Source organism: Marmota monax, unplaced genomic scaffold (assembly GCF_021218885.2).
Source record: "Marmota monax isolate L192 unplaced genomic scaffold, Marmota_monax_Labrador192_F-V1.1 WCK01_AAM20220418_F8-fsc00234, whole genome shotgun sequence".
Taxonomy (NCBI): Eukaryota; Metazoa; Chordata; class Mammalia; order Rodentia; family Sciuridae; genus Marmota; species Marmota monax.
Genome location: NW_026692493.1, coordinates 2,234,718 through 2,254,357, shown reverse-complemented (window position 1 = coordinate 2,254,357; position 19,640 = coordinate 2,234,718). Strand labels below are relative to the sequence as shown.

General features: G+C 56.1%; 1 protein-coding gene across 9 annotated transcripts in view; it reads right to left on the bottom strand.

The window, feature by feature from the left end:
• Shank3 (SH3 and multiple ankyrin repeat domains 3) overlaps nt 1-19,640 on the bottom strand; it is a 57,983-nt gene that overhangs the window by 2,496 nt on the left and 35,847 nt on the right. For 2 of the 9 annotated variants that reach the window (XM_058579112.1, XM_058579115.1), the window contains exons 18-21: nt 18,283-18,306; nt 14,671-14,801; nt 14,035-14,119; nt 7,780-10,042 (exon numbers count right to left, since the gene is read on the bottom strand). In XM_058579112.1, the coding sequence (XP_058435095.1) occupies nt 7,780-10,042; nt 14,035-14,119; nt 14,671-14,801; nt 18,283-18,306 (2,503 nt within the window). The other 7 variants (XM_058579119.1, XM_058579116.1, XM_058579118.1 and 4 more) reach the window with 7 other exon arrangements.

The window sequence follows — 19,640 nt, the reverse complement described above, 5'->3', positions numbered from 1 at the left end:
TGCGGAGGGAGAGGGGGTCAGGGCCAGTTGAGGGGGTGAAGTAAAAGGGGGCGGGCAGGGGGGAGTGGGGCAAGGGGCCAGGAGGGCTGTGGCTGGGGAGAATATCCTATTGTCATCCTAATCCTTTTGCTTGGCCCCTAGGGTCAGAGCCAGTGTCCTGATCTCAGGGACCCCTAGACTAGAGCAGTAAGACTGGTGCCTTCCTCCCCCTACTTCATGGAGGCTCCAAGAGCAGCGGACCAAGAAGACAGCCTCTCATGGCAAAGAGCCAGCTGCCCCTTCACTTCCAGCCTCCAACACTGGCTCTGGGCATGGCACCATCCACAGGTGTCTTAGACGGTAAGGCTCAAGACAGTAGCCTTCACCACTCCCCCTATACAGCTCTGTTGCCCTGAGGAGACCCAGAGAACCTGGTTAGCTTCAGGGACAGCTGAGTCATGGAAAAGGCTGACAGTGGTACAAGACTAAACAGGTCCATGACACTGAAGACAAACACCAAGAGGTGCTCACCCCCACACGGGGTAGTGTGTGCAGGTGTGAGGACGCAGTACACCACAACACACAGGTAGCCTCCCTGCACAGGACAGTTCATGACAGCAATGGTACCCACTCAGGTTGCAGACATGCAGCCATGGCAGGGGCTCAGCGGCTCACAAGCAGACATGTGCAGACACATACAAGAACGGATGGCATTTCACTTCCTCACCTGCCAGGACCCAGGACCTCTAGCCCTACCTCATCCTGACCATGACAGGAGGCCTGCCTGGGGTGACTGCTCCAGAGCAAACCCACTCCCACATCCCCATTCCTCAGGAGCTTCCAGTGGCCCCAAAGCCCCACGCAGCCATGCAGAGCAGACCTGGGCAGCTAGGCACAGCACATGGACTGTAAGAGGCATGGGATGGGCATGCTCACTTACACAGCCGGCGCTCGGGACCACCGCGCAGCTAGACAGAGCAGCCACATGCAGATGGGCAGGAGAGAGCAATGAGAGAGAGTGTTAGCAGGCCAGGCCCACACGGCCCAAGTCACAACCACACAACGGGCAGCCAGGTGCAGGGACCCCTACCAGAGACCCTGTGCAGGGAGGGACTCAGGAGTTGGGCCCAGCTACCCTGGAGGTGCTGGGGGAAAGGAGGCACCTATGTGGGATCTGAAAGTGCAGGTGGACTTGACAGATAAGAGTGCACCTGTGACTTGCCTGCACAGGGGCTGTTCTCTGGTGTTCTTGTTTATGCAGTGCAGAGCAGTGTGGATTAGCAGGCACCCGGCACTTGGTGGTGTAATCCATTGACATCCTCTCTGCTGACTGGCCCCTCTCTGTCATCCCCCACCCCAATGCTTGCCCCCAACCCAGGCTGGCCTAAGGAGTCCTCCCTTGGGTTGGGAGTTCCCCTTTGGTACTGTCCTAACCACACAAAATCTCCAGTGCCTGTCCTGCACCTGCATGGCCCCTCCTCATTCCTTCCCTTAAAGTGGGTTCATCTTTCATCTCCATGTGGACAAGGCAGCCCCTCTCTGGAGACTTCTCTCTCCTACTTAACCTCATTAATATCCCATCCACTGGCTGTCTCTTCCTCAGCCTGTTTTTATGGCCTCCTCCCAACTGTTCAGACCCATAGCAGAACTTCCTGAAGGGGGTAGACCATGCCCGCAGCAGAGAAGGGCTCCAGAAACACCAGACGTGGCCACAGGGAACAGGCAAAACCACCAGAAGAAATGCTCTCTGGTCCTATGGTGCCTGGCCTGAGGGAGCCACTTACACTTTGGGGTTCCCTGGGGGTGGTGATTGTGTGTACAGTGCTGGTTGAGACTATGAAGGAATCATACCTGTGGATAGACGGGTTATTCATACAGGAGTAGAACGGGAATATGCACCTTGCCTCCCACCCCCAAACTTACTGACCCTGTCCAGAGCACCTGCACCACATGTCAGACACCTGCCCAGGCCCCATCCCAAGGGATAGGTTTCTGTGCTGTTGTGATGTCAGGTGTACCTGGAGTCTCAGAAGTATACAGCCAAAGGGGTGGGGAGGACCCTGGCTGAACAGTGGAGACAAGTACAGCGCAGTAAGAGGTTCAACTAGACCCCACCCAGGAGGGTTCACGGAGGACAGAGGAAGCTATGCCTGTCTTGGTAGCACTGAAGCCCTCCTGCCTGGCAGAGGGACCTGGAAGCTCTGGCCAAGGGCACGCTGGCTCAAGGTTCCCAGAGGCTAAGGAAAGAGACAGAGGAGCACTGGGCTGGGAGTGGGGAGAGGGCCGGTCACACACCCACCCCCTCCCACCCACGCTGGGCATATCAAAGCCTCAGGACACAGGAGGGCGTGACTCACCACACAGGGCTTGGGTATGTACTCTGCTCTCTTCTGGGGGATGAGTGCTGCCCACCTTGTCCCCAGGGCAGGAACCCTAGCAGTGTCCACATCTGACTTTCCAGCAAGCCCGTTTGGGTCCACTGGCATGCGTGGCTCTCTGACCACTCCCTTGGTGGGGCTCCAACCACTACATAGCCACCTCACAACACCTACCCCCTCCCAAAGGGCTCTGGGCCACAGCACGTCACGAGGCACAGCCCACAGCCTCCTCCAGAGGACAGCTTGCTCAGCCCCCAGTGTCTCTTCCACCAACGTCTGGATCTTGCCCACTGTCCACAGTGACTCCTGGCCAGTGAGGCTCTTTCCCGCTCCCTGGTAGTCACCAGAGCTGCAGCAGGACCCCTGCTAACCTGCTCATCCATGTCCCTCAGAGGCATGCTCTCCTCAGTCTCCTCCTGGATGGGTTTTCTGTTTCCTGCTCTTCATAGTCTGCATTTTCTCTGGGCCACTGCTTGCTATGGCTCATGTGCCCAGAAACGTCACATGAGGCCCCCCTCTACTGGGGTCTGGTAACAGACCTCCCACCCCACCTCAGTGATTGGTGCCCCGTTTTTCGCACATGAGAAGCCTAGGAGCCACTGTCAGCTCCTCCCTCTTTTCACCCATATGGCTGACGAGTCACCAGTTCCTAACGTTACCCTAGGTCCTCCTCGTTGATCATCTCTGGTCCAGGCTTATCATCCCAGGACCTTTCGCCTCTTTTGTTGGGGGGTGCTGGGGACTGACTCCAGGGCTTTATGCCAGGAAGACATGCCAGCACTGAACCCCAGCCCCTCCCTTCTTCACTGTGCTTGACTCCTGGTACCTGGCGCAGAGCCAGGAATATAATGCAGCATCTTCCACCCAGGCTTGCTCACCTCTGTCATCCATTGGTACCAACAGGAGGAAGGAGTCCACGCTCTGGTCTGGCCTCCACCTTTGGCTTTCTGTCTGTGCATTCACATGGGGTAGGTCTAGGCCTATAGCCTCATGATCTGGGGGCCTCATTAAGGGAAATGATCCTCAGTAGGAGCACAGAACCAAACAGGACTCCAGAACTTCTGGGTGTGCCTCTTCTGCAGATGCCTCTCTCCTACCTCACAGACCTGTTCAGAGCTCCAGCTTCACATGCCCCAGTGTCACTATGTCCCATCCTCCGTGACCCATTTCTGTTCCCCAGCAGAGTTCAGGGATCTGGAAACGGACACCTGCATATGGCCCGCAGGGACACTGCATCCTAGCCCCAGTGCCTGGCTATCCTCGAGGCACCTGCCATTATGATCACTCAAGCAGGCAGGGCTTTGTCCAGATCCCTTTCAGACATGATAGTAGGCAGGACCTCGTCGCCAACCTGGAGAGAGTGGGTCTCCTGTTAGGTCCCATGACACTAACAGGTCTGGAGAATACGGCATGCTGTGCCCTCCTCCACATAGCTGATCAAAGGCACTGAGAAGGGGCTGGGGATGTGGCTCAAGTGGTAACGCGCTCGCCTGGCATGCGCGGGGCGCTGGGTTCTATCCTCAGCACCACATAAAAATAAAATAAAGATGTTGTGTCCGCCGAAAACTGAAAAATAAATATTTAAAAAATTCTCTCTCTTCTCTCTCTCTCTCTCTCTAAAAAAAAAAGAAAAAAAAAGGCACTGAGAAGGGTTGGGGATATAGTTCAGCTGGCAGAATGCTTGCCTCAGATGCACAAGGCAAAAAAAAAGTGGGGGGGGGGGCACTGAGAAGTAATGCCACAAAGAAACTTCACATTTGTGTTTCCAAAAGTTATTTCACTGCAAACTTTTTCTATAAAACCAGATAAAAGGGTCAGACAGATGTAAAACTGATAAACAAGGAGAACAGAGCATTGCTGTGGTCTCAGACCACATGTGGGATTTAGGTCCAAGAATGGGCCCTGGAAAACAAAGTGAGTTCAGAGACAGTATAGGCCTCAAGACAGACAGGTGGGAAGGGGCCCACAGCCAGTTGTGGAGCTCAGAATCAGGTCTGAATCGACACGCAAAAACAGCTTAAGTCAGGTGTAGGGCCGAGTAGACAAATGGTCTGTCTGGCAGGGCTAGGCCTAAAGGTAGTACCCAGGGCAGATGGATGACCCAGGGTGGATGTCTTAGAGGCCAACAGTCCTAGACTCTCAGAGGCAGACCAAGGCTAATGCACTCTCCAGCTGTCACATAAAAAACAAGGGTGGCCCAGTACAATCTGGTCATTTTCCTCAAATTCCTGAACTTTAGTTTCATAATATACATAACAGCTTAACTCCAGAAATATCTCAGGCTGCTGGGTACCTGTGGCTAAAGAGCATCACAGCCTGGACCGGGTCATCCTGTAGAAGGTAGTGGAAAGGGGTGCTTCCTTCCTTGTGGTATTCACCAAGGGAGGGAAGAGATGAGTTTGGGAGATGAAACTGAGGGACCACACAAGGAACAAGGGACATGGTGTGACCCTGAAGGTGTTTCTGGCTGCTGCCCTAGGACTTCTGCCAGGATAGGACCTGGGAAGGAAGCAGTCATGCCTGGATGTCAGAACTTCCCACACTTCGGACAATTCTCTCAAAAGCACTCCAGATGGGCCATGAAAAAGACCAGGCCCAAAATAGGATCAGACACAGACATGGCCACAGATGTTCTGTGTTCAGGCCCCTGCCTGCAGCCAGAAGTGGTGGGTAGTGGGGCCCAATTCAGAGGGCCATGTTTTTTTCCCAGCTCTGACAGCAAGGAGGAGCCCAAGAATGAGTGAGCAGAACAGAAGGGAGCACAGAGGCAAGAGGAGACAGGAGCCAGGGCAGTGGTACTTTAGTGCAGTTGGGCAAGCGATAACACTGAGTGCTGCTGGTTACACACACATCTGACTGTGCAGGCAGGTGAGTCCATGCTAGGCAGTGAACATGCTGTCCACTGTGTGTGAGAAGACTGCGGAGCATAACCCCAGTGCTGTCATCAGGAGGGGCTGAAGGGCAGAGCTCCAGGTCACAACAGACAGAGAATGGACCTAGGGGTCAGACACGCCACACTTACTGGATGGAGTGACTCTGGAACCTCAGTTTGATTGTCTGGAAAATGGAGAGTATATTATTGTCCATCTAATAGAAAGGTTGTGAAAATGAAATGATGTGATGTGGCATTCTCTAGTGCCACATCCAGCATGCTAACTTTCCCACAAATGCCTCTAACACTTAACCTCAGTGCCTGCCCAGGTGCCTGGGTGTCAGAGAGGGGGAAGGTGATTCTAGCTCAGGGGTGTGAGGCCCCATCCTGCCCCAGCCCTGGGCCTGCTTCATGTTTCAGCACGCCTACCCTTAGGGCAGCCTGGAGTTCCCATCATTAGCAGACCCATTCCACAGGTAAGGCACAGAAGGTCTGAGAGTCTAAGTGGCCTGCTCAAGAAAACAGCTGAGATGTGGCCTGGTGAGAGTGGAGATGCAGGGTCATCTGAGGGCTCTAAGCCCATGTCAGGCAAAGCAGCAGGATGCGGAGGCTGGCAAGGGCCACAACACAAGGGAGGCCTGCTGTTTTAGGGCTGCTCAGCAGCTGATTTCCTGTGGAGAGTGACCTCCCCTCAGCCTCAGCTCCTGTTCGCCAGGTGGGCTGGCTCCCCCACCCCAACCCTACTCATGACGAGCCCATGAGCCCAGTGATCATTGGAGAAGCCCGGCCACTGGAAGCCAGGCGAAGGGCAGAACTTTGCAGGTACTAGTAAGAAAAGCTGCCCACTTTCTAGCAGCCTGCAGACCCATGGAAGGTGGGTATTCTGGCCTGGCCTTCCCCACCCCATGAAGCACCCAGGCCTAGCAAAACACAGAGTCACAGGCTAAGAGAACTGACCCCACCTCTGGAGAATCCCAAGACCACAACCGGAGCATGAATCTAGAGAAGGAACATGCCAGAAGCTTCTGGCTGAGGAATCACTGGATCTGGCCCTGCTGCCTACTACCTGATGGCAGTCAGAGCCCATGATGAGGACTGGGCTCACTGAGGCCAGCTACAGGAGCTGGACATGCAATAGATTTGAGCCCCCCTCTCTGTCCTTCCATGGAATTCATCCTAAACCACAAAAGACAGCACTTGCCTGTGGCTTCACTCTTCGATCCACCTAACAAATGTTTACTGATGGCCTGTACGGGGCCAGACACTGTGCGATGCTCTGTGAGTGGCTTTGCCTTCCACTGAGACCCAGAGGCAGAGAGGAGCAGACCAACTGGCAGGAGGAGGAGAAGCAGAGGAGGAGGACAGGGCTGGGGCAGGAGACCCCTCCTATGCTGCACAGAGGCCTGCACAGGGTACGCATCCTGACTGACCCACACTCTGTGCATCCACTCCAAGGGTACCCTACACACCGCACTGCTGGAAACAGGCTCTCAGATTTGGCTGGGAACCAGAAGAGGTTGAAAGAGTAGAAGCCTCCAGAGCAAGCTTCAGGATGACAAGCATGGAACCTGGGCCACTCAGGAGAGGCAGCATGAGCTTCCCAAGTTTCCATTCTTCCAGCCAGTTTTGGATACTGAACTAGCAGACGGTAAGATGGACAAGCCCTTAGGAGTAAAACCTGCAGTCCCTAAGCTGTTCACTGCTCACTACTCTGTGGACTCCTGCCTTCGACATCTGGCAGCAAAGAGCCCACTCAGGTGGTCTTCAGAGCAGAAAGGAGTCAGCAGGGAGCATCCTGCCCAAACCTGGGGTTAGGGGACCTTGGGGCAGAAGCAAAAGCAGCTTGAGAAAGGTAGACCAGAGGCTGGCCAGCTGATCCAGCACATATGCAGCCCACAGAGGGCCAGCCCAGGGATTGACAAGAGTGGCACCCAGCCCCCAGTTCAGCCCCTCCCTGTAGCTCCATGCTGGGGAGCAGGACAGAGAAACAAGAAAGGGAAGGAGAAGGTGAGAGGGCAGATGGTAGGACCCCACCTATCTTCTTACTGCACTTTAAAAATCCCACACAGGAATCTGTGTTTAAGGGGCTCTAAGGGGGTACCATGAGATGAATGTTTCTGGGCAGAAAAGAGGAAGTTAGTGGCTGGTTCCCAAAAGAAAAGGTGCCAGTGTGCTCCAGGCCTCAAAAAAATAAGCAAAGCAGTTGGCAGTCCAGGACAGATGGCACCAGTTTCCTGGGGCAGCCACACCACCCATGAGGACAGGAGTGGAGGCATTAGCTGGCAGACACAAAGCCAAACCCTGGACATGCTCATGCCCCATCTTGGTCTCATGGACCCAGCCCCATGGCCAGCACCAACAGGATCATGGAGACCAACAATCCTAAAGAGCCTTCTATCTCAGAGAACAAAGCAAGACTAGACAAAGAGATGGATGACTGGGGTGTGGGACAGGTGAGATGGGACAGAATGAGGAGGAACAGAGGAGCCTGTGAGTGGATAGGAGGAACAGGAGACAGGGACAGGTCCCTCCCCATATGGCCCTGCTCACCGAGCTGCTGCGATGGGTGACTTCTTGGTGGGGTCCAGCAGGCCACCCAGGCCACCAGCTGGCTCCTCCCCCAGGGAGCGCGTGTCTTTGTTCAGCTGTTGCAGGCGGGAGCTGAGTTCGCTGATCACAGTTGGTTTGTCGTCTTCAGGCCCAGGGAGCCCCCGGCTCTCCACGGGGTCCCCCCACAGCTTGGACCTTCTCTGGAAGAGGTAGCGAGGGCGGGCAGGCCCGGCGGCAGAGGCCAGCCCGGCAGAGGCGGCATGATGCTGCTGGGCCATTAGCTCGCTGTCCGAGGACTGCTTCAGCAGCGGGTCCCTGAAGGTCACCGGCCCCTTCCCCAGCGGGGACTTGAGCTTGGGCTTGGGAGGCACTGGTGGCTTCTCGAGTAGAAAAGTATGACCATCAGCGAAGGAGGTGTGGGTGTCGGTGAGTTCCCCGCTCTCTGAGCTCAGGGTGGACATGCTGGACACTGTGGAGATGGTGCTTGTGGTCTCCAAGTGGGGGTCACTGGAACTTCGAGTGTCAGCCTCCTCCACGCCAGAGTCGGCTGCAGACTCAGGGGCAGGGGGTGGCTCACTGCTGGGCTTCCCTGAGGCCGGGCTGGGCACCGTGGTGGGCAAAGGGCCCGGGCCAGGGGGTGGGGTGGCCAGCAGGATTCCATTGGCAAACTCTTCAGGGGGTGGCACCAGCCCAATGCGGGCCAACTCCTCCCTGGTCTCCTCATCACTGGAGGACAGTTGAGCAGGCGGCAGGTTCACAGCAAACACCAGCTCTGGCTCCTCTTCTGAGCTGCCCTGGCCTGGTCCAGGGTCTGTTGGGGTGCTGCCTGGGGGCTGGGCCCGGGGGCTAGGCAGGGGCTCTGTCACCGATGCAGTCTGCATGGGAGCCGGGGCCAGCTCTGGGGTGCCCGGGCGCTCCTCTTCAGCTCCCAACCTGCTGGGCTCCTGCCCATTGCTGGTGGCATGCACAACGATGAGGCCAGCTGGCCGCTGCAGTGAAGTATCCAAGACGCTGAGGATCATGGACTTCTTGTCCTCGGGTGACTTACGCTCCTCCCTAGGGGCCTTCTCTACCTCCCTTCGGGCAGGTACAGGAATCCAGGCTGGGCTCCTCGGGGAAAAAGCTGGAGAGGCCAAGGCCCCTCGCTCTGAATCCCGGGCCTGTACATCCACAAACAGGGGTCCAGGGCGTTCTGCATCAGGGCTGTGCACGGGTGTGGGGGACCGGGAGGGTGCCTGTGAGGCCAGAGCTCGTTCTCGGGCAGCCAGAGCAAGGGCCAAGGGTGAGCTAGGGTCCAAGGGTTTGCCAGTGAGTGGGTGGATGAAGGTGGAGCCCGAGGGCCCCAGGCTGGGACCACTGACCAATGGCTTCAGAGCAGAGACTGGGGAAGGGAGCAGCAGGTCGCGGCCGGTGGTGGCGCCGGTCCCCAGGAGGCGCTCATCTATGGAGCGTGAGGGCTGCAAAGACGGCAAGTCAGCACTGGGGGGGCTGCCCTCGATGGCACCCACTGACAGGAACACCGTGGAGCGACGCCGTTCCTCAAGCCGTCGCTCCTTGCCAGGGCCCGCACCCGGGCCTGGGCCCCCAAACGCGAGTCCCAGGCTGTCCCCCGCGCCATAGTCGAGGCCGCCCTGCCGCGGGCCGCGGTGCGTCGGGGACGGCTCCCTGGCGAAGCTGCCTCCTCCTGGGCCAGGACTACCCACAGCCAGGGCCGCTCGCTCCTGTGCATCCTCCACCTGCAGCTGCTTCACCAGCGGGCTCTTGCGGCGCTGCGGCTTGGAGGGCGCGAAGAGGCTGGCGCTGAAGGCGCCGAGGTTGGCGTAAGGGCTGTCGGGGCCGGGTGGCCGAGGCCTGCGCTTCGGGCGCTCAGGCGGTGTGGCTGCGGGCCCGGGCCGGGGGATGTCGCCTGCTTCCGGCGCCGAGTCCTGCAAGATGATCATGGAGCGCGCGCGCTTCTGCCGCTCGGGATAGGGCAGTGGGCCAAGGGGCGCGCCTGGCTCGTAGAGGCCGGCTGTCCCCGCCCCCAGGCGTGCCTCCAGGCCTGGCTTGAAGCTGGAGCGTACAGTGTCATAGGCTCTGCCAGGCGGGGGTGGTGGTGAGAAGGCAGGGGGCGGCCCCGAGTCGAAGTAGTAGGGTGCTGGCGGGGGCGGAGGCGCGGTCTGTGGCGGGGGCGGGATGCCGCGCCCCTCACGCCCAGAGTCCTGCATCGATGTGCTCCTAGGGAAGCGCCCTTCCAGTAGGGACGCCAGCTTCTCATCCTCCCCTGCAGATGGAAGGGTCTGGTGAGACTGCCCTGGGCGCTGTGTCTTCAGAGACACCCCTGGGGACTGCGGCGCCCCCTCCCATGGAGGCTGGTCCAACCCAGAGTCCATCCCACTCAGGAGCATGGGTCAGGGTCAGCAGGGCATCGGGGATGATTCAGGAAGCCCACAGCAAGGACTCTGAGTGAGAGGCCAGTCTGGGCTCATCCTGGGATACCCAGCCCTGCGCAAGTAGGAAGGGCTAGGGCCCGGGAGCGTGCTTAAGTTCAGCCACAGGTGAAGGAAAGCCCCCACGAAAAAGGCTCTGGGACAGAACCGAAGCCCTCCCTGCCTGGGCCCCAGATCTGCCATGCCTGTAGATAAAAATCAGACCATAAGAGGACACTTCAGGCCTGTAGGGGTAGGGGCTCCCATGCAAAACTGAGGAAGGTAGGCTCAGAAAACACCCCAAATGGAACAAGCTGGACCTGTGCATGGCCCCGGGGGCAACCAAAGGTGGGAGCAGGGCTCTGCTGCAGATAAGGGACAGGGCTGTGGCAGAGCGCACCATGCATCCAGCCGAAGGATGGCAGGCATGGATGGGCCTGACGGGGCTGCTAGGAGGCAGCTGACATGACCACAGTGGCTGGACTTCAGTAAGGGTTGGTGGAGGGAGGATGGGTATGTGACTTAAATAGAACTGTAGGCCAAGCACTCTGCATGTTTCCATTTTAGCCCCTATTGGCTGTGTCATCCCAGGCCAGCCCCTCTGAACCTTTTTCTCATGGGCTTATGTAACCTTAAAATGAACCCCCTCCTCCTACCTGTAGATGCCATTAGGATTCTAACTAAAACCTGACAACCTCCTAACTCTGGGACACAATGTGGACACCCACAGGTATGTCCAGTGAGGCTGCACATGCTGGGTGGCCCAGCCTGAGGGGTAGGCAGCTCCACACCAGCACACCACATCTGGTACGCTCTGTGTTAGACACATGCAGGCTAAGAAGTCACTAAAAGATAGGATGCCTGCTCTGACTAAATCCTCCCTCAGTCGCTGCAGTGCAATGTCATCAGCAAGGCCTCTGACCAGCCAGGTGTAATGGCTCTGTCAGGTCAGGTATAACAAGGGTAGGTGGGCTTCTGCTGCAGGCTAGGCTTGAGTTCCAGCTCTACCAGTCACCTCTAGGAATTTCAGTCTCATTTCAGAAGGATTTTCTGCCCATTACAGGGCCATTTAATGTTTACAGTGTTGGGCTGGACAGGTAGCAGCACCCTGGGAAGGTGGCCAAGTATCATCATTTTTAGGTCTGCCTTCCCTCACACTGATGGACAAAGAGTCTGTGTCCAGTTGGTCTGGATCTCCCAGCTGCATTCCTGCACAACACATACACACAGGATGAACACCCCCAAGACTGCACTAGATGAAGCTCCCCAGGAAGAACAGTTGCACCTCAAGGGTGTAGAGGCGGCAGTGACATGTGAGGATGAAAAAGGGAGATTTAATGCTAATGGCATGCCAAGTTCTGCGTTAGGTGAAGAAAAGTCACTTGCCTTCGCACAGAATGGGAGTCTGTTCTGATGCCATCTGGAGCAAAGTAGATCCTCTCTGCCCCCATCACAGCAAGAGCATTTTCCTGGCCTCAAGATGCAGGGTCTGATCTACCATTGTTAGCTACTGCTGGGAAGCCCCTGTGTACCCACTTGGAGCTCAAGCAGGAACAGCCTACTGGTGAGCCCAAGTAGTCCTTGGGGGAGGCACCAGGTGTGCTCCATGTTAACAGATGAGGGCCCTGAGGCTCTAAGGGTTGCACCATGAGCCCAGGGCCACACGGGACACAGGGAGGAGTCTGGGGGAGCCTGACAACCCAGTCCAGTGATCAAATTGGCAACTAAAAGCAAGGGACCAAAATGAGCACCTGTCAGATCACTTGTTCAGAGAGTATAGTGGGCCCCAGTGAGAGGAGGTGGCAGGCCTGCCAGGAGGCTCAAGGCCTACAGAGCAGATGCACAGGGCTGGACCTGCAGTGGTCAGTCCTGCAACTGGATGGCTATCCAGGCAGAGTGAGAGCAGGAGGACAGTAGCAAGACTGTTAAGACCCAGATCTGAGGGAGGTGGAAATGGAGGGGGCCAGTGCTGGTGCCCAGGGCCCTGGGACAATGAGAAGTCCACGAAGGGTTAAGCTAAAGGATGTACAGTAATGACTGTACTGCAGAAAAGTCTCCTTTGCCAGAGGGATGGATGTCAGGGCAGAGAGGGGGCTGGAGGTCATGAGAACAAAGCTGTGGTCCAGGTGCAAGAATAGGGCCTGTACTGGGCAAAGCTTGAGACATGTGAGGAGGCAGCCCATCCAAATTATTAGGTGAGGCAGAGGATAAGAAAGAAACCATAGAGAACGCCCAGGGCTTAGGCCAGTGAGGGCAAAAAGAAGCACCTCTTGGCTCCAAAGTAGCTGCAGTTTCAATAACCTTCTTCCACCACTCTCCCATCTACAGAAATGATTCTCAGCAATTCATGAAGGACCTTTCCATATACCCATGTTTCTACATATTGGCATCTGTCAGCAATTTTCCCCATTGTCCCCTGGAAACTTCCACTTACCCTGCATTCTAAGCTCAAAACTGCCACCAACCTTCTGTGACACCCAAGGGTGGCTGGAGCTCCCCAGTTAGCTCCATAGGTATGTGTACCTTGATACCCAACATGGAACTGAAGGACCCATCCTTTCCACCTGAGCCTGAGATCCAGCCCAGGGTCAACCTAGAGTGAGCAGGGCTCCTGGGGGAAGGTGAGGGACTGGAGTTTGGGCAGCTGATTGGCTTGAGGATGGATAGCAGGCAATAGGCAGGACACTTGTGTGACCGTCAGCAAGTCAATTTACTGAACCCTTTGCTTCAGTAAAATAAATGATGTTCCCCAATATGGTCACCGAGAGTATGAGATAAACACGTGCGTAAATGCTGTGTCTGCCCTGTGCTGGGCAGGGAAGCTTTGGGGTTTGGTGGCTGTCCGCAGGTAGGTAGATGGACAGTGGGCAGCTCTGTGGGTGGCAGATGCACAGGTAGGCAGCTGAGGGAGACTGAATGCCTGTGTAGATACAGTCCTGCCTGGGGTCAAGGAGGTGGCCACATATGGGGTGTGGTGGAGGAGGGGCAGTAGTGAGGCCACGAGGGAGTAAGAAGGAAAAGATGCGGAGGGCTTGGCCTTGAGCAGGTCCGCAGTTAGTGGGTTAGGGCCTGGGGACTGAATGGTGCAGGCTGAAGGAGGGAGAGCCAGGAAGCACTGTGCCCAAACCCTGGGAGAAGCTTCACTGAGGAGGGATCCAAGAAACCTGGTGCAGTGGTAAGAAGATGCCTGGTGGAATGTGCCCTGGGAGATTCCCCAGAGGCCTCTGGTAGCCCTGGGGGGAGGAGTTTCCCTTTAGATGTGGAGAAAGCTCATCAGACACAGGCTTAGGGCAATATAGGAGACCTTTCCAGGAAAACTGGCTGTGAGGTAGAGGAGAGTGCGCATCGCATGGTGGGTGTGGAGCAGGTCCTAGGAGAGACTGTTTTACGGCAAGCTGGACCTTTGCTTGGATCTTGCTACAGAGGAGCAGCCAGGATAGGAGATAGCTGATTTGGGGACAAGGACACTGGTGCTAGTGGGAGGCAGAGTGATGGAGGGGAACACCCAGTGGACAGGTGTTGGGGGCACCCAGTGCACATAAGATAGACCAGCAGTACCCAGTGGTTGAGGGATGCTGCCCAGCGGACAGAAGTGGTGAATCCAGTGGGCACCAGACCAGGAAAGAAATCTCAAGAGTCTCTTCCAGCTGCCTGTCCCTGGACTCATGGAAGGACAGACATACTTATGTCCAAAAATGGGACCCCCTGGTCTGGGCAGGAAGAGGTTGGACTCAAGGAACTGAAAATTCCAGCCACAGGTGGGAAGAGACAGCATCCTCCAACCCTGAATCCACCCAGCCTAGCCCCATCCCTCCCAGCCTCATGCAGTCCCTCAGCCCAGCCATACCTACAGACTTGGTCCGTGGAATCCCCTTCCGCAGAGAGCCCGGCAGCTTCTCTGGGCCTGGGAGGCCCTGGCGCTCAAACAATGACTGTGGGGGTCGGGGAGGGGGGAACATGGAGGTTCCAGGGCATTAAGGCCCCCAGTGCTCCATTCAGCCCCACCCCTCCTCCACCTAAGCCAGAGACTGGATACACCCCATGCACCCTCCAAAACACTGGTACCCGTGGCCTGGGCCAGGAATCAAATCTGGCCCTATGCTCAGGTAGCAGGTTGTGTGGGCAGTGCAGACAGTGACAGTGTCGATGGTGGGTATAGGTCCCAGGCATGGTCTGGACGAGGGGAAGAGTCCAGAAGGTGCCAGGGAGACCAGGAATGGTCATGGATAGGACATGCTATGTGGTAGCCTCCACCAGGACAGGGGTCTGGTGGTCCTACAGTGGTACAGAAGCTGCCTGGGCTGGGAGGTATGCAGGCTGCAGCCACAGGAGACCCACTGGTAACAAACTGGCCATCCTGGGGACTGAAGTGGTCCCAAGAGTCTCCAAAAAGCTCTGAGGTATTTCTCCCACCTCCAGAGAGGAGATCCAAGAAAGAGGAAGCATGGCCCTCTGACCCCCATATCCTACCCGGGCAGCTTACACTGATCTCAGCAGGGGTGATCCTCCGGCTAGTGGGCCGCTGCTTGACAGTGGCTGCTCTGGAGTCAGCGTCTGCAATGTCTGGCCTCAGTGCTGGCTCTGCAGCAGCTGCCAGGATCTCATCCAGCTTCTCTGCAGTGGAGGAGATGCCACCTCAGCCCCCAACCTACCTCTGGTCCCCCAGGCCCACCTGACCCATAGTGCTGACCACGGCCACTGGGACCCAACCATCTTCAGCCCCTTACTGCCCAAGGCTCACAGCCTGGACTACATCTTGTATCCCATACAAGCCCCTCATGCCCCAAAACCCAGCCCCCCAGCCTATCATCAAGATTCCACCTGCCCCTGGGGAGTAGCCACACTGGACACTCCAGGAGTAGCCACTATGGCAACGAGGGAAGAAACAAGGGTGGGGGATAGAACCATTTAGAGCCCCTACTCCCTGACTCCCCTCTGTCCTGGGCCTGATCTTGGCACATGGCCTAAGCCAAGGCAAGCTGCTCCTAGTGGGACCACAGCCCTGTGACAGACTCTGATGTGAAGCATGTGTCCACAGGATGTTCAAACAGGTAATAAAATAATCAATGAACGCACATGTGGGGGATACAGCCTAACAACAAGGCTCAGGCCGGGGATCTAAAAAACGGTTCAGTACACACGAAGAGGTCAAAGAGTCTTCCTCCTTTACCCCAAAGAGAAGCAGTTCCAGCCACGGTGGGTGCTAAGAAACGAAGAGGAAAGCAGGGTGGCTGTAAAGGGTCCTCCTCATTGAAGGGGCTGGGAAAGCCCCTCAGAAAGCAGTGGGAGCCAGAGAAGCAGGGGAGACCCACATGGGGCTGATGCCTGAACAAGGCCCACAGGCAGATGTACTAGGCGGCCTCTCTCCGAGTCTGTCAATAGAAGGAAATCTTTGTTTGCTGTCCTTATTAAAGTGAAGTGTCTTTAAAAGTGGCACAATTGCGTATCAAAAGAATTTGGAAATGTCCAACTAACATGACTGAGGGCACAGAGCTATGGGGAGACGGCCACTCAGCTATGTCTCAGAGCATGTTCAGGGCCAGCATCAGGGGACAGAAGGGGCTGGGGAAGCACTTGAGTCTACCTGGCAGCTACACAAGCTCTCTCCTCTGGTGGCCTCACAGAACTCTACCCATCCCCTCAGGCTTCCTATCCCCAGGTCCTATTCATCTCTCAAGGGCTCTGCCGACCGACCCTGGGGTGGGGGGCACTGGCCCTGGCCGGCTTCCACTCTCACATGCCCCTGATGAAGAGTTCCCATGCTCATCCTGAACACCTCCTGCTCCTTCCAGCCCCGAGCTGTGGCTTCAAATAGCGCCTGCTGGCTCCACCTGCCACCCTTTGGCAGCTTCTTGAAGGGTCCGGTACCCACAGCCCCCAGACCAGACCTACACTGCACACTGACTGCCCAGAGTTGGGGCCCTCACCAGATACAACAGGCATGAGCACAGCCAGGCACCGTGCAGCTGGCTCTAGGGAGAATCCCTGCAGTGGGACCCATGACTGCACTAGCCCAGTGCAGGTACTCAGTGCCCATTGGAGGCAAAAGGCACCTTGTCTCCTGAGCCCAGCTGTGTGCAGGCCTTCACCAGCTCCTCCCAACACAAACCCCCAGAATGGTTCCCGGACCAGGGATGGCTAGATGAGGGACCTTCCCATTTATTTTTGAAGTGGACTGAAGAATTTCCTTTCAAAGGTGAAATCACCATCGCCTTCCTGTGTTAACAAGTCCTTGGTGATATCCAGCATGTGCAGGTTCTTATCTCCCACAGCAAGCATATAGACGATGCCATTATCACCCTCACCCTACCAGGAGCAAACTGAAACAGAGAGACTATCCCAGATCACAGGCCCAATAAGAGGGCAGTCAACTGCCGCACCATCTAGAAAGCACAGAAGTAAACATGGTGGAAAGCCCTTCCTCCTAGCAAGATGTGCTGCCACTTAGGCTGTGGGAGAACCTAATCCCAGGGACCCAAAGCCATGTGCACACAAAGTATAGCAAAGCAACTATTATGGCTCATGAGGTGAGGTGCTGAGGCCAAGTGAGAATTACTTTCAAAAGGAAAGAAATCAAGAATTCTGCAAATGGCTGGGCGCGATGGTGTAGGCCTGTAATCCCAGTGTCTTGGGAGGCTGAGGCAGGAGGATCGTGAGTTCCATGCCAGCCTCAGCAATGGTAAGGCCCTAAGCAACTCATTGAGATCCTGTCTCTAAATAAAATACAAAATAGGGCTGGGGATGTGGCTCAGTTGTTGAGTATCCCTGAGTTAAATCTCTGGTTCAATCCCCCCAAATTTTGCAAATGACAAAAAGATGATGAGGTTGGGATAAATTCCCAACCAAATTAGAAAACACACTCTTGAATAAATTATTCTTGATACTTAAAAAAGGAAATGAAGCCCACTAGGAACCAGGTCCAGGCACTCCCACCAACCACCATCTGGGTCATCTGGGTGTGGGACAGGACACACTGGGGCCCAAGTAGTGTGACAACTCTCCTGCCACCTCCTCCACAGCTGGGAGAGGTACACAGGCCACAGCACCCTGGAAGACCAACTCTATCACTGGATGGCACAACCAGAATGTCCCAGAAGTAGCTTTGATTGTCTGCCCCAAGGCACAGAAAGGAGTCCTGGAGGAGAGACTTTGTCATCTATTTTTAATACCTGAAAGGACAACAGATCCAGGAGACTTGGGGGCAGGGGAGGCACAGGGCTGCAGGTCCTGAGAGAGAAGTGGGCTGGGGGCCAGTGGGTATAAAGCGGTGGATGGAGGGATGCTAGGTACACAGAGGATGTTCACAGACACTATGCCTGGGGCCACAGGGCCACTGCAGGCTTCCATCTGGGCCTGGCTTCCACCTGTGTAAGAAGTAGAGGCAGCGGTAGCAGCCAGGCCCAAGAGCTCATCAGACACTGGTCCTCAGTACCCAGGCCCAAGTGACTCTGTTGCCACCTGGATATTGTCCCTTGCAGCCAGGCTGGACATACAAGCTTGAAAGGATACTAGGATGGGGCATGAGAGAGGGTAGCAAAGTCAACAGCCTGGCAGGGGACCCCAGATCCCTGCTCTAAAGGGACTGTCAGCTCTGAGTCAGCCCTGCAAACAACCAGCACAGGAGTAGGGCCCACAACCCAGGAAGAGGCAGCCCCTAGAGGATTGCGAAAAGATGCAACACAGCTAGAGCCAAACACCCCAACCCCATCCTAACACCCAGCTTCTCCAACTCCAGATTGGACCCCTCAGAGCCCCTCTTCTCTCCAGCTCTAGGCCATGGCACATGCAGTGGCCTCCACCAGGGACTATCTTAGCTCCTCTCCACCAGGCTGCCTCCACAGCTCCCACCTTCCCCAGCTCCCCTGAGTCCGAGGGTCCACTGCTGTGCCTCCCTAGCATATCCCAGAGTCACAACTCTAGGGGCTCCCCGTTCATCCTTCCTAGCCCTTCTCCAGGCCCCTACCAGGTCCCCCGGGAGAATCCTGGGTGTGCCCAGGATGCCAGACCCCCCAGACTTGGACTGGAGGCTCATACACCAGTGCTCCCCACAGGCGTGAGGTAAGGCTGGGCCTGGGGACACAAGCAGATGACTTACCCCCTTTTCTTCTCCGAATGGAGGCTTGGAATCAAGAAACAGAGCAAAGGGAATAAGAGGCAGGTTTCATCCCAAGGCGCGCGGCCCATTCTCCACATTCAAGTCCTTGTCCCCACATCTAGAAACCCCACCTCCCCAAAACCAGGCCCCACAGATCCGCCCCTGGTGTCCCCCTCCTTATCATGAGCACAAATCTGCTCAAATGCCAGCTGGTTACTATGTGGCCTAAACAAGAAGGAGAAAACCAGCACAGGCAGGAACACATGCACACACACACTCCAAGTCCAGTCACACACGCACACCATGCACACACACACTCCAAGTCCAGTCACACAAGCACACCATGCACACACACACTCCAAGTCCAGTCACACAAGCACACACATGCACATACACACTCCAAGTCCAGTCACACACGCACACACATGCACACACACACTCCAAGTCCAGTCACACACGCACACCATGCACACACACACTCCAAGTCCAGTCACACAAGCACACCATGCACACACACACTCCAAGTCCAGTCACACAAGCACACACATGCACATACACACTCCAAGTCCAGTCACACACGCACACACATGCACATACACACTCCAAGTCCAGTCACACACGCACACCATGCACACACACACTCCAAGTCCAGTCACACAAGCACACCATGCACACACACACTCCAAGTCCAGTCACACACGCACACCATGCACACACACACTCCAAGTCCAGCCACACACGCACACACATGCACACACACACTCCAAGTCCACTCACACACGCACACCATGCACACACACACTCCAAGTCCAGCCACACACGCACACACATGCACACACACTCCAAGTCCAGTCACACACGCACACACATGCACACACACACTTCAAGTCCAGTCACACACGCACACACATGCACACACACTCCAAGTCCAGTCACACATGCACACACATGCACACACACTCCAAGTCCAGTCACACACGCACACACATGCACACACACACTCCAAGTCCAGTCACACATGCACACACATGCACACACACACTCCAAGTCCAGTCACACACGCACACCATGCACACACACACTCCAAGTCCAGCCACACACGCACACACATGCACACACACACTCCAAGTCCACTCACACACGCACACCATGCACACACACACTCCAAGTCCAGTCACACACGCACACACATGCACACACACTCCAAGTCCAGTCACACAAGCACACACATGCACACACACACTCCAAGTCCAATCACACATGCACACACATGCACACACACTCCAAGTCCAGTCACACATGCACACACATGCACACACACTCCAAGTCCAGTCACACAAGCACACCATGCACACACA